This window comes from Dreissena polymorpha, chromosome 9 (assembly GCF_020536995.1).
Source record: "Dreissena polymorpha isolate Duluth1 chromosome 9, UMN_Dpol_1.0, whole genome shotgun sequence".
NCBI classification, from domain to species: Eukaryota; Metazoa; Mollusca; class Bivalvia; order Myida; family Dreissenidae; genus Dreissena; species Dreissena polymorpha.
In genome coordinates, this window is record NC_068363.1 from 99,211,710 (window position 1) to 99,224,109 (window position 12,400).

Here is a 12,400-nt window from a genome sequence, read left to right on the forward strand (position 1 = left end):
GAACTCCAAATCAAATCTGTATGAAGTTAAAATAGCTCATTTGTTGTAAAGAAATAAAGTGAAATCTAATATGATCTTTTTGTTATCATTAACCTACCCATCGCATACCCAATGAATCAACATAAGAATTTGATGGAAATATTTAAGTTCCAGAAGCTGTAACCTGTGTGTATAGCTTACATGAAACATGTCTAAGCGTAAAAAGCTTTTATTTCAAACAAATATCAAACTAGAGTAACCAATTTAAGCCTATGAGGTCATTTTAATATTGTGAGAGCATGTTGTAAGTGCTGATGAAATCCCTTTAGCCATTCAAGAGAAACATCTTACTTAAAATCTGTAATATGCCTTATCTATACATGCACACTTCAAAGTATAAAAGGGTCCTTCATTTTGACAAACTTTAAACCAAAGTTACCAATCAATGATCTTGGTCTACAAGGTCATTTTAATATCAATAAGAAATGTTTCGAGTTTAAAGGATTTCAATACAGCCATTAATGAGAAATTTGTCCTGTCTATAAAGTTTTATGTATAGTTTTAAGTATAAAATGGACCCTAATTTTAACAAATTTTGACCTTCAGTAACCAAACTTAGCCTATGAATCCATTAAAATGTGCGAAATACATATTCAATGTTTAAATTAAATTCCTTAGGCAATTTTTAAAGGTAGACTATGTTATTAATATAAGGTAAACTATGTTTATTTGTATGTAAATGGTCAAAGGCGATTTGCAGATATTCAAATAAAAATAGGTAAAACTTGAATATTGTAATTTATATCACCTGAATGGTAAACTGCAATTAAATGTTTAAACCAGACACAATAAATATGCTACTGAGGTGATTGCTTAATAAGTCATCACTGTTTGTTATTGATTAATAGTATTATTTCATTGCTTGAATTTGCTAAAGGATGGAATAAATCAAAGAACAACACATTTGACTCCTAAATGTCTTAATGAAGTGCAAAATGCAAAATAAACACTAAAGCTTTCAAGCTAATAAACCTGCTTATTTACAGAAATGAGATAGAAAGTACCAAAAAAGTTGGCTAGTTTAAGGTTATAATTTATTGATCATTTTAAAAATAAGCACAACTAACACATCAATTCTGTACTACAAGTCTTTGCCAATCCTGTCTCCCAGCCATCTGTATTTGGACCACTGGTTATCACCTGATCTGTAGTACTCATCATGCTTGTGATAGTTCCAATAAACAGCTTCTCTCCACCTTCCTTTGCTGTACTCATCTCTGTAGAACCCTAAACCTGTCACCAACTGCATCTGCTTATGTCTGGGTTTGATTGAGCATTCAACGTACAGTCTGCCCTGTCTGCGTTCAAAATAACACCCAGCACAACGTAACTTCAGTTTGTCCCTAGGTTTGTAAGTTCGACACTGCTGTAAAAGAATCCCTTGAAGAGGAGTTAAAGATAGCCCTTGTGGTTGTAATAAAGAAATTTCTGTCACATCTTTCTGCTGCCGATGATTAGTTAGTAACAAAGATGATCTGACTGATGAAAGTACTGTGAGACTTTTCTTTAACTGACATTGTGGCCCTCTGGCCAGACTGGATATTACTGTCTTTAAGCCGGCTAGTAATGCCATAACCTGCAAAGATAAAGAGTTAATTCAAGAGAAAACATAAATATAATTAATGACAAATATAATTTTTCACACAAATCTTGTTTGCATATACTCCAGTCCAGTCAACTGTCAATAATAGTAAAATTTACAGAAAGGCAATAATTTCACAAAATGTGTTGCATGTACAACCAAGTCCAAATCAAACAAAAACATGAAGGTCTTTCAGATGTAAAACTGTAAGTGAACATAATGTATGCCAATTGAACATGGCGAATAAATTAGATTTTTTTAAGTTTGAAGTTTACAGCAGTAGGTGGGTATTTATTTTTATTCAATTTATTGCATAGTTAGCTGAACTTTAAAGCCGGACAAAGTATCCCAAATAGTCTGCATCATTAGAGTACATAGTAGCAATTGCATGTTAAAGTGAGTAAGAACAAAATATTCCCACAGGGCGATTAGCATTCTTTTACATAATACATCCTTGCACATTAAACTTTTTTATTGTATGATTTTTGCCCTAGTGAGACCAGTGTGAAAGGTTTACAGTCAACTCGTACCCAAGTCAACTCACACGGTAGTCAACTCGCACGTTTTTTGGTTAACTCGCACGGAAGTTAATTCGTACCTAAGTCAACTCGCACTGTAGTAAAAATATTGATGTATTAATGGGTTCTAAATGAGTAATTTATGCATAAAAACAAATGATTAATACTATCAGAGTTTAGTTAAAACTTTTTATTGAATTTTTTTTACAAAATAACAAAAAAAAAAATTCACAAAATATTGTTTATACCATGTAACGTTATCGGCACATTAAAACTGACATTTTAAGTACTTTTAAAAATATATTTTTTAACAATTAGTTTAATTTTTATTACATTATTAATATACATTATCAAAGCTTTATATATGCACACAAGTAGACATACATCTATATACTTTTATTGTAATATTTATTTCAATATATTTACACACAGTATCATAGCTTTACAATATGTACACAAGTAGACCTACATCTCCATACTTTTCTTTTAATATTTATTTCAATATTTACACACATTAACAAAGCTTTACAATATGTACACAATGAGACATACATCTATTTTTTTTTTTTAAATACTTTCACACATAATCAAAGATTTACAATATATACACAAGGCGACATACATCTATATAATTTTTTTTAAATATTTATTTCAATATTTTCACACATAATCAAAGATTTACAATATATACACAAGGAGACATACATCCATATACTTTTGTTTTAATATTTATTTCAAAATGTTCACATAATCAAAGATTTACAATATATACACAAGGAGAGATACATGTAAGTATTTTTATTTTATTTCAACATTTACAAGATATTTACATTGTAGTTCAATCAAGCAGTGCTTGTACTTTGTGCTCATCTGTTTCAGTAGTGCCGTTGCGGATACCTCGCCCCGCCTGTACAATGACCACAACCTGGCAATCTAGGTTTGCATGGTTTTCTGCTGCCGTCGCTGGTAGCGAGTCAGTTGGCTCCGTAACCAACTGTACGTTCCGAAGTGCAACGTTTGCCTCGTCAGAAAGAAGGCGGATGAGGAGGTACATGGGAGGGGCAATCCCCGCACTCCCATTGAGACGTCTGTGCTAACCTGAAGTTAAATTTGAAAGGAAATTAATGTTTCGTCATTACTTAGCATTACAAAATCATAATAAAATTAGTCGCAATAAAACACATGTTTAGATGGCAATAGCATCAGATTTTTTTTTACCTTCCACGTCGTTGTTGGTTCGAATGCTCATGGCGAACACCGACCAGCAGGACACAGGCCAAGTTGAAGGCACGAACCATGTTGAGCGTATGTAGCTCAAAAGTCAATCAAATCTGTGAGGCGCGATGTCGACCATGGACTCGAACATCTCAGGAATGTGTTCTGCCGGTAGGAACGGCAGACACAGTATTTTCCTTATGTATGCGTACGTTTCTCTTCTCGGAACCCGCCTGTGCTACATTCTGTGCAGACGTTGAAATCTGAAACGTATGAAGCGCACCATAGCAAGGTGTATGATAAGTACTAGTAAAAATAATAAAATATACCAAACTGTCCCGATACACTATGAATAGAAATTATGGAAAGTTGTACAATACCTGTTCATTAACAGGCGTGTCTTCTGTCTCCATGTCATCGAATGGCGGCAAAGTACTGTTTTTGTGTAATGCCTACAAAGACAAAACATTTTCCCCCATAACTGTTACGAACATTCAAACCATTGCAGGTTTTGCAACAATGTGCGTTATTAACAAATAGTTATACACCTATAACATAATCCAATCAAAATTACAATCTTGTGAAATATTTTATTATCTCAATTTAATAAGTTAATTAATCCTAATTAACAAAGATTTATTTAATTTCAATTAACGAAGTCTCAAATATTTATTGTATACTGTTAGAAACGCTTAATTTTATGTACGGAATTGTGCATCTTATTTTCGGGTAACAATATATCAAATTAATAGAAGTTTACGCACTTGCGCTAAGACCCGGTTTCTCAAAGCAAATACTCATTTTGTAAACACATTTTCCATTTGGAAGTTCAAATCATGCTTGTAATTTATGAAGTTGTAGAAATATTTAATACATGAACAAATAATAAATAGAAAATGGAATTAATAAACAAATAAATAATGCATGCACATATTTATTAATAACTATTAATTATTAAGACGTTAAACAAATAATGAAGATCCCGTTTCGTATGGAAAACTTATTGAGCACACAATTATAGGAAAAAAACGTATAACAATAATGTCAACGTGAGTACAAATACATATAGCTTAGCTTAGTATCATATAAACCGCGCATATATGATTATCATACCTACACGTATTTAAACATGGTTGTACGAAACAATGATTAATTTTACAATAATTCTCAATCATACAATTTTACAAGAATCAAATGTTTATTTATTTAATACTTTAATAAAATTTACCAACATTTTTAAAATGTGTACATGAGTTACGGTTCTACATTAATTAATTAAATATTAAATTGTATAGCATGAACAAATAAAAAATATTTATTTAAGTATTCCATACCCTATCAGTAATAGCCTTATCTACTTCTCGATAATCAGTACTCTCATCAGCTCTGAATGACTGACAGATTATCTGTTTATTGTAATTTTAGTGGTGAGAAATAGGGTATTGTTACTGATTAGGTGACAGCTGTTTTCAATATCTTTCATAGCTCATTAAACGTTAAAAATATAAGCTTATACAAAGTTTATAACAATTCAATAGAAATTAGAATACAAATAATTAAATACTTTCCACTATTATAAATCAACACGCGAACAATTAAACGTATTTGAATTAATAATTGCAAATTACATATATTCCGATATTGGTTAAAAATAATTGGATCGAGTGATAACAGTATCACAAAAACAAACATTCATCTACAATACAATACAAATAAACAACGTTTATTAAATAACTTCAAGCAAAGCTGGTATATTGTGATAACTACTTAACTTTATGACAAATCAGAAATAAGAAATACAACACACCACTACCACGATTTCGTTTATCTTCACATTAATTAGAAATCTAAAGAGGTCGTTATAATAACATAATACGCGAAAATGGAAAATGTAAGTTTTGCAATGGACACGCTATAGAAAATGAGTATCACTTTTCCACTTGTTTGAAATATTATAGTATACAAATGACATGAATGGTACTTACCGGTTTCGCATGTTCGGTGTTGCCATTTTTGGCAACTATCATATGAGTATCGCATTCAATTGCTTGCTGCCTTAGACCCACATTCCTTGAACACAATATACACGGATAATCCATCACACAAAAAACGCATGTATTCCGTAGCACATATATGTTGATAATGATAACCTATTCTTTAATTTAGTCGATTTATATACATAACTAAGAAAATTTGATCTATTATGAAATAACCGCATGCAACAAACATCACCTAATTTTCGTTTTAATATTCTTAAATTTAACACACACCTGATTATAAAAGTAAAACATTTATATTACAAGCTAAATTAACATTCTCCATTTTGTGACAAACATTAAAGTATCACTGATTAATTATCATACCAATTTAGTTTAATTGATTAATGCTTTGCCATTTTAATAATTGTTAGTTGTATATAAGACCTTTCACACCTATTACAAACATTCATATAACCCGTGAAAAACACTGACCACAAGTGTAAAAGAGCCATTAAATGTGACAACCGTATATTCAGATTATTGAAAAAGGACATAATTATTATTATTTTTACTTATAAACTTCTTATAAACTACTGATCATATTACATCATTCATCTATTTCTGTATATTTTTTCGAGGCGTGCGAGTTGACTTTGAAAAGTGCGAGTTGACCAGAAATGCCGTGCGAGTTGACCAAAAAACGTGCGAGTTGACTACCGTGCGAGTTGACTTAGGTACGAGTTGACCGGCACCCGTGTTAAAACTGTTGAAAAATTGTCGTCGCGAAAACATATCACAAACCAAATTGTTTGCAAATCATCATTATGAATACATTTTAACGCATTTTGAACTGCATTTTAAATTAAAAAAACACATGTTTTGAAGCACACAAAAAGCCCATTTCATTACGATACATAAGATAACAAAACAAATGTATTACTCGATAGAGGTTATTTTGATTTTATCGGGGTGCTACAGGCGTTTGATGACTTGGCTACACACAACTATACATGTACACAAGAACAACTGCATCTCAGACAGAAGAGCTTGTCAGTCAACTTACATTTTATTCATCGATCTTTGTCTCAGGTAAAGTGGTTTTGTCCACATATTTGTGTTAAAAACACATTCATATTGAAATATGCATTGTATCATCAAAACAAAATGTATAAAAATTATTTGAAGATACAACAATTAAGCGCATAACTAAACGTTTCTGTTTACATAATAGAGGGTATGATACAGTATCACTGCCAGGTACTGTGTGGTATTTGAATTATCTTATATTATGATATATAAATAATTGTTTATCAAACTTCATTTGAATACGTAAGAAAAATGCACATGTTTAAATTAAACATACACATCTGAATTAAAGGGAGATATATATATATCCTGCTGTATCATCCATGCAGTGACCTAATTCCGGTTACATAAGATTACAAATATCACAAAAATAAGATCAGGATATTTATTATAATTATTTGTTATTACATTATGGGAAGAATATTATCTACTGGAAACTATCCATAATAGTCTAATATGAAATCAGATGCACATACACATACGCACATGATGAATCTTGTCCCAGCAAAACAGGTTGGGCTGATAGTGAATAGTAAGATTTTTTTGCTGTAGGCAATACATGTATTACAAAAATATCAGTACATTCAAAAATTTATCATTTATTAGACTAGTGGCAACCATGCCTGGGACTGTTAGAAGAGCGACATTTGCACTGAGCTGATTCTGGTTCCCGGAGGCGCAGTTCGGCTGTGCCCCGGGCGTGAGACGGACCCGAGTCGGCTTCTCTGGAGGATCCACACCAAACCCAACATACAGGAACATGTCAGTTGTATAAAAAGAGAACATTCTTCTTCCCATTAGGTGCATGGCTCCTCTAGAGATTTGGACGCTTTTTGACTATACAAGGAGTCCTGGGTAGAACCACTACTTGGTCTCTTAGGGGGGATCTAAAGAAAACTCTTTCTGTGGGATTGAATCTGAGACCTCAGAATCCCTAAGCAGCTTAAGATGCATAAAATGGACATTTTAGAACATTGTAAATGGTCAGTTTTACTGATTCCTCGCATTTCCATTTTTTACATTCTTTTAAATTTACCAAAACGTGAAAAGGTCCATTTAATATAAACATATATTCAAAACATCACATGCTATTTTTAGCTCACCTGAGCACAACATGCTCATGGTGAGCTTTTGTGATTGCCTTTTGTCTGTCGTCTGTCGTGCGTTGTCCGTTGTGCGACGTCAACAATTGCCTTGTTCATTCTCTAGAGGCCACATTTATTGTCCAATCTTCATGAAATTTGGTCAGAAGATTGGTTTCTGAAATCTGGGATGAGTTCGAAAATGGTTACGTTTGCTTGAAAAACATGGCTGCCAAGGGGCGGGGAATTTTTCCTGATATGGCTATATATGGCTATAGTAAAATCTTGTTAACACTCTAGAGGCCACATTTATTTTCCGATCTTCATGAAACATGCTCAGAAGATTTGTCCCACTGATATCTTTGATGAGTTCAAAAATGGTAACCTTTGCTTGAAAAACATGGCTGCCAAGGGGCGGGGCATTTTTCCTTATATGGCTATAGTAGAATCTTGTTAACATTCTAGAGGTCACATTTTTTGTCCAATCTTAATGAAACTTGGTCAGAAGATTCATCCCAATAATATCTTGGACGAGTTCGAAAATGATGCTGTTTCGTTGAAAATCATATCCGCCAGGGGGCGGGGCATTTTTCTTTATATGGCTATAGTAAAACCTTGTTAACACTCTAGAGGCCACATTTATTGTCCAATCTTCATGAAATTTGGTCAGAAGAACTGCTTTATGATATCTTGGATGAGTTCTAAAATGGTTACGTTTGCTTGAATAACATGGTCGCCAAGGGGCGGGGCATTTTTCCTTATATGGTTATATAAGGCTATAGTAAAATCCTGTTAACACTCTAGAGGCCACATTTATAGTCCGATCTTCATGAAACTCGGTCAGAAGATTCATCCCAATAATATCTTGGACGAGTTCAAAAATGATGCCGCTTGGTTGAAAAACATGGCCACCAAAGGGGCGGGGCATTTTTCCTAATATGGCTATAGTAAAACCTTGTTAACACTCTAGAGGTCACATTTATTTTCCGATCATCATGAAACTTGGTCAGAAGATTTGTCCCAATGATTTGTTGGATGAGTTCGAAAATAATTATGTTTGCTTCAAAAAAAGGGCTTTCAAGGGGCGGGGCATTTTTCCTTATATGACTATGGTAAAATCTTGTCAACACTCTAGAGGTCACATTTACTGTCCAACTTCATGAAACTTGGTCAGAAGATTCATCCCGATAATATCTTGGATGAGTTCAAAAATGATGCCGGTTGGTTGAAAAACATGGCTGCCAGGGTGCGGGTCATTTTTCCTAATATGGCTATAGTAAAACCTTGTTAACACTCTAGAGGCCACATTTATTTACCGATCTTCGTGAAACTTGGTCAGAAGATTTGTCCCAATAATATCTTGTTATCTCAGGTGAGCGACTTTGGACCTTTCAGGCCCTCTTGTCTTTTTTTCATGACAATTGTATACAATACTTTTATTTACAGTGGTGACCATACAGAGACAGTAGATATCGAGTTTGATCCTCACAAAACCTCCTACGAAACTTTGCTGAACTGTTTCTGGAAGTGGCACAACCCAACCTCACACCATGGCCGCCAGTACATGTCAGCAATCTTCTACCATGATGAGGAGCAGCGCAATCTTGCAGAGAAGACACGCGATGCGCAGCAGCAACACCTGGTGCGCCCAATTGTGACTACTATTGCCAGGGCAACACCATTTTACGAGGCGGAAAAGTGAGTGATCTTTGTACTGTATCATCTTGAGCTGAATATTAGAAGTTTTATTTTGGTCAAAAGTTCTATTTTTCTATTCCAAGAAAGAAAGAAGGCGGTTAGGGTAAATTGGATTAACCATGGACAGACTGACTTTCTGTCTGTTTTACACATTTAAAAATACAATATTCACACTTATGCAATATTTCATATGATATGACGTTTTGCCAGTGTATTTTGTTTTATTCTATGGTAATAATTACTCAATTTGTATTAATTTTAAACTAAAAGTTTCTGTCAAAGGTTTATTACAACTTGCTTCATATTTGTCATAGTAGTTCTACAGTATGGGGCTTTGGAAATATATGCATTTGCATCACTTCTTCCATAAGCTCTAGTCAACACCATTTAACAGTTTAATCTTTGAATAGACATCAATGTCTACCGGTACATTCTTTCCTGTTGTCTCTTCAGCTACCATCAGAAGTATATTTTGCGTCAACATCCAACGATACTGGACAAACTGGGGCTAAGTGACAGCGAACTCGTCCAGTCATCTGTGGCATGTCGGCTCAATGGCTATCTGGAAGGGTTCGGTTGCTTGGATGACTTCAACAAGGTTTGTGCACAAAGACAATAGTATATCATGCATACTGGTTATCAATTATAGCTCAATTATGCTTGATGTGGCTCACATCGTATTAGTTTATTTGCCAATAAATAATGACATGATTTTATATACATGTGTCCAGTTCAAAGGCGATACTTAGTTAAGTTTATCAGTCATGTGACAATTCCAATTAGTAAACCTAATCACATTTTTGTTGGGTAAACTGTTAAAAATAAGTTATACATGATATTACTCAGATGGTAATTTTGTTATTAAAATTATTTCCTGATGAACAGTAAGCAAAAAGATTGATGGAAAATAGACTCATAACACCTGTTGTACCTACTTTACTTTTTTCAGTTAAAAATACACACTTGATTTACAGAACAATTGTTTTTCTTCAGGAACAAGAAACCTTTGGTTTACCAGAGGCTTCACTTTCCTACATCAGGAAACAGATAGAGAAGAAGCAGCCTCATTAAACCCTTCATATCATAGTTTACGATAGTGTTTACCTTTTTTGATATGTTCAATAACAGTTTTTTATATTCTTATCTTCAAATTGTTAAAGATAACATTTTAAGCATTTTTACTTGATACGTTTAACTTGGCTGAGCAATTATACATTACTTTGTCAAAATGCTAGTATTTACATATAAAATTGAAATTCCAACAAGTGTAAGATCCTATATACAGGGGTGTGATTTAGGTGAAGTCCGAGGGGAGGAAAATAATAGGAGTCGTGTTCTGAGAAAACTGGGCATAATGCATGTGCGTAAAGTGTCGTCCTAGATTTGCCTGTGCAGTCCGCACATGCTAAATACGGATGAAACTTTCCGCTTTTATGGTATTTTTCGTTTAAAGAAAGTCTCTTCTACACAATAATCCAGTAAAGGCGGAAAGCGTCATCCCTGATTAGCCTGTGCAGACTGCACAGGCTAATCTGGGACGACACTTTACGCACATGCATTATGTCCAGTTTTCTCAGATCACAACTAATATAATTGATGAATTCTCTGGCATGCTACTGCATACTACATGTACACTACTACCATTGTTTGTTTCCTAAGTAACTCTAACCATTGAACAATTTGTTTAGTACTGAAAAATAGTAAACACAAAAGCACTCTCGTGTGTTCAAGGTCCATGATTAGACCTGCTGACCTTGTTTTTTTCAACTGAATGTGACCCATTTAGCCTAGACATGGTAGAGATAAACATTCAGAGGAAGTTTCATCATAGTTAGGTCACAAATTGGGGCATTGAGTTTTAGCTTTTATAACCATTTGACTTAAAAAATTTACCTCACTTAGCATTGGCCAAGACAAAGATTCTGATATTCTAAAGATAAACATTCTTACAAAGTTTCAAGACTAAAATATTTGTGTGGGTTTTAGAGTGGTAACAATAGTTTTTAGGTTATTACCTTATTTTGACCCCATTTAGTACTTTGGTCTAGACACTCTAAAGATAAACATTCTGATAAAGATTCAGAACAACACAATAACTCACCTTGAGCACTTTGAGCCTAGATAAGCCAAAAATCATTAATAATAATTGGCATTTTTCAGTGTAATATCATCCCCAATTACATGCAGACTATATCAACTTTGAGCCCTTGATTGTGGTAAGGCAAAGGCCGATGGGCATTATCCTTTATCACATGATATACATCAGTTTGGTATGGTGTGCATGTGTTACAGTCATATCACTGTTTCATCCTTATTGTCTATACTACTGTGGTTACATAAGTACTGTTATTTTGTTATTTATGGGTTGTTGTTGTTGATAAATAAAATAATGAAGATTTCAACTAGTCTCTGCTTCTGCCTTGGTAGTAATTTAGAGTACTGTAGCATGTTTAACTTTAAGAAGTATTTTTATTATGCCCACAAATCAAATGATCGGGGGAATATTGTTGTTGGCTTATCTGTCTGTAATTGTATGTGTCTGTCTGTCATTGTATGTGTCTGTCTGTCATTGTATGTGTCTGTCACAAACTTTAGCCTTGGTTAAACTTTTGCAATATTGAAGATAGCAACTCGATATTTGGCATGCATGTGTATCTCATGGAGCTGCACATTTTGAGTGGTGAAAGGTCAAGGTCGTTCTTCAAAGTCAAATATATGGCTTCAAAGCTGGGAAGAAGAGGGTATTGTGTTTCTGACAAACACATCTTTTGTTGGTGAACAGATTCATAACTAGAGCTATAACTTTAACCCAAATGTTACTTAGATCTCTGACCTGCTTTGTCAGTGAAACCCAAGGGCAAATAACTTGGGGAATGTGTGGATTGATGGCGTTGAAAGTGGTTTGCACATCTTCACTTTATTGTAAAACTACTCAACTGCATTCTCAGACTAGACTTTTGCTTTCAAAGTTTCCACACTCTTGCAATTATTTTGTGCTGTAAGGAATTTTGTTTCAAGCATTTCAAAGACTTTCCATTACGCACTTTTTTGAATATGGGTCTTATACTCATATATGATGATGTTCGCTATTTTGCTGAAAGATGGCGTTTTATACTCCTTAAAAAGACCTACAAACAAAAGGTTATCATTAGAAATGACCGCTTAATCTCTACCAGGAAGTATAAAGAAAATCAACAAAAC

At 33.8% G+C, this 12,400-nt stretch overlaps 1 protein-coding gene and 1 long non-coding RNA gene across 2 annotated transcripts; one reads left to right on the forward strand and one right to left on the reverse strand.

Annotated features, from left to right (window-relative positions):
- Positions 1-2,514: 2,514 nt before the first annotated feature.
- LOC127845023 (uncharacterized) lies at positions 2,515-4,297 on the reverse strand. The gene is made up of 3 exons (XR_008033023.1): positions 3,735-4,297; positions 3,358-3,617; positions 2,515-3,237 (listed from the first exon to the last, which is right to left on the reverse strand). It is a non-coding gene; the product is annotated as an uncharacterized LOC127845023 (long non-coding RNA).
- Positions 4,298-4,395: 98 nt separating this feature from the next.
- On the forward strand, positions 4,396-11,601 carry LOC127846308 (peptide methionine sulfoxide reductase-like). Its single transcript, XM_052377475.1, has 4 exons — positions 4,396-4,403; positions 8,948-9,199; positions 9,653-9,797; positions 10,193-11,601. The coding sequence occupies exons 1-4, from the start codon at positions 4,396-4,398 to the stop codon at positions 10,268-10,270; spliced, it is 483 nt and encodes a 160-aa protein (XP_052233435.1). The 3' UTR covers positions 10,271-11,601.
- Positions 11,602-12,400: the final 799 nt, after the last annotated feature.

Bases quoted from the DNA above. Each gene is read 5' to 3' on its own strand.
- LOC127846308 (XM_052377475.1), top strand. The intron at 9,200-9,652 runs GTGAGTGATCTT...TTGTCTCTTCAG, and splicing joins CCATTTTACGAGGCGGAAAA to CTACCATCAGAAGTATATTT. The intron at 9,798-10,192 runs GTTTGTGCACAA...GTTTTTCTTCAG, and splicing joins GCTTGGATGACTTCAACAAG to GAACAAGAAACCTTTGGTTT.